The 1,649-nt window shown below is 54.0% G+C and overlaps 1 protein-coding gene across 1 annotated transcript; it reads right to left on the bottom strand.

Moving 5' to 3' along the window:
* Positions 1 to 218: 218 nt before the first annotated feature.
* NGA_0147902 (translationally controlled tumor protein) lies at positions 219 to 1,205 on the bottom strand. The gene is made up of 2 exons (XM_005853329.1): positions 1,141 to 1,205; positions 219 to 877 (listed from the first exon to the last, which is right to left on the bottom strand). Exons 1-2 carry the CDS (start codon positions 1,177 to 1,179, stop codon positions 374 to 376), a joined length of 543 nt encoding a protein of 180 aa, XP_005853391.1. The 5' UTR covers positions 1,180 to 1,205; the 3' UTR covers positions 219 to 373.
* Positions 1,206 to 1,649: the final 444 nt, after the last annotated feature.

Raw genomic sequence — 1,649 nt, 5'->3', positions numbered from 1 at the left:
GGTTGCTGCCGCGTGACAGCCGGATGATGGGCCGGTGCTTGTGCCCTCAAGGGGAAGTTACGTGGTCGGGCCCAGGAGAGGGTTTGCGATACGTTTCGCCGCCTCCCTTACCCCACGCCCGTGAAAGCAGGGGCCGAAGGAGGAAACAGTTTTAAAAAAATCGAAATCAACAAATCATGCCACGATTGAACGTCTATAAGGTTCTCGCCCTCTAGTCTTTCCGTGCGGTGCTTTTGCCTCCGTCCCTCAGTTTTCACTCTTCCGTCTCTCATCGCTTCCAGCCTGCCCCACGACCCCCTCCTCTCTTCTCGCTGCACCCGTCCCAACCGCACCCACCACTATCCCTGCCGCCAAATCCCCTCCCTGCTGATCTTTAGAACTTGACAACCTTGTAGCCACTCTTGATGTACACAAAAGTGGGGCAGTGCGCCCCGTCCTTGTAGTAAGAGAAGATCAAGCCCGCATCCGGGTTCATGCTCTTGGACATAAAGAACTCGAGGTCGTCGTACTTGTCCACCAGCCACTTGACGAACCCCGGGGCCTCTTCCATGAATTTTTTGATCTCTTCCACGGCTACGCCGTTCGCTTTCAGAGCCTGACGGACGTTGCGGACGTAGTCTTTGACCCAGCTTTTGAATTCACCCTTACTCGAGAAGGGCATCGCCGTGTAATTGAAGCCGCTGGAACCCGACACGTTGTTCTCTTTTTGGACATTGTCGTCTGCTCCCTCGTCTTCCCCTGCCCCCCCAAAAGCATTACCACACCCGATGTCGATGTCTCCACCGCCAACGGCAACCATGGCCGAATCCACTTCAAATAGACCCGGGACGTCCTCCCCGTTCTCCTTCACGGGCTCAATTTTTAGCGCGTCCGAGACCTGAACCGTGGGAAAAAAGGACAACCATCAGAAAGTGCGTTTTGAATAGAAAAAGACTGCGTGGGGGGGTATTGAGGTCAAGGATCATGCAGGAAGCAAGCTCAACGGTGCGAGAAACGGGAGGTGGCGGTCCTTGCTTCCTGGAATCCGCGGCACACACGTTCCTGTCAAGCAATGTCCATCTTTCGTGCCGGCGCGATACACAAGGATGCATTTCGTGAAGGTGACCAAGGAATGTCACACGGGTCCGAGAGATAACTCACCACTTCGTCACCGCTAATGACATCCTTGTAGACGATCATGATTGTTGTATTATGTACCTATGTTTGTGATGAGACAATAAATATGAGAAGAGAACGTTGCGGCCACTTTTTTCTCCTTCCTTCGCGTGCTCATGTTGGTGGTTTGGGAGGCAGAAGATGCATGGAGCGCCACACATTCGGTAGGACGAAACAGCCTCCCCCACAAAGGGACCATGGGTAGCTAGGATGACGCACAAGCGAGTTCCCGCTCTCGAAGGGAAACCCAGGCATTTCCTTCCTCTTTTCAAGCCACTTGTTCACGTGTCAACACAATTTTGGGACTAAAATGCCCCTCGGAACTCGGCAGGCCTCCCTCTGCTCCGTTGTCCTGGTCGCCGAGAACGCGAGACCGTGCCGCATGCCATCGATCTGCTCGTCTGTCCTACTAATCGTGTGCGCGTTCGTGCTTGTTTCGCACGAAATTGTCCTCGTTCGGCCCTCACAACGGTGGAAATCGGTGCTAGAATAAA

This window comes from Nannochloropsis gaditana, assembly GCF_000240725.1.
Source record: "Nannochloropsis gaditana CCMP526 unplaced genomic scaffold scaffold948, whole genome shotgun sequence".
Taxonomy (NCBI): domain Eukaryota; class Eustigmatophyceae; order Eustigmatales; family Monodopsidaceae; genus Microchloropsis; species Microchloropsis gaditana.
Note: the sequence above shows the minus strand (reverse complement) of the source record. Positions and strands in the feature narration are given on the sequence as shown.

Bases quoted from the DNA above. Each gene is read 5' to 3' on its own strand.
- NGA_0147902 (XM_005853329.1), bottom strand. From the start codon at position 1,179: ATGATCGTCTACAAGGATGTCATTAGCGGTGACGAAGTG. The intron at 878-1,140 runs GTGAGTTATCTC...CCCACGGTTCAG, and splicing joins TCATTAGCGGTGACGAAGTG to GTCTCGGACGCGCTAAAAAT.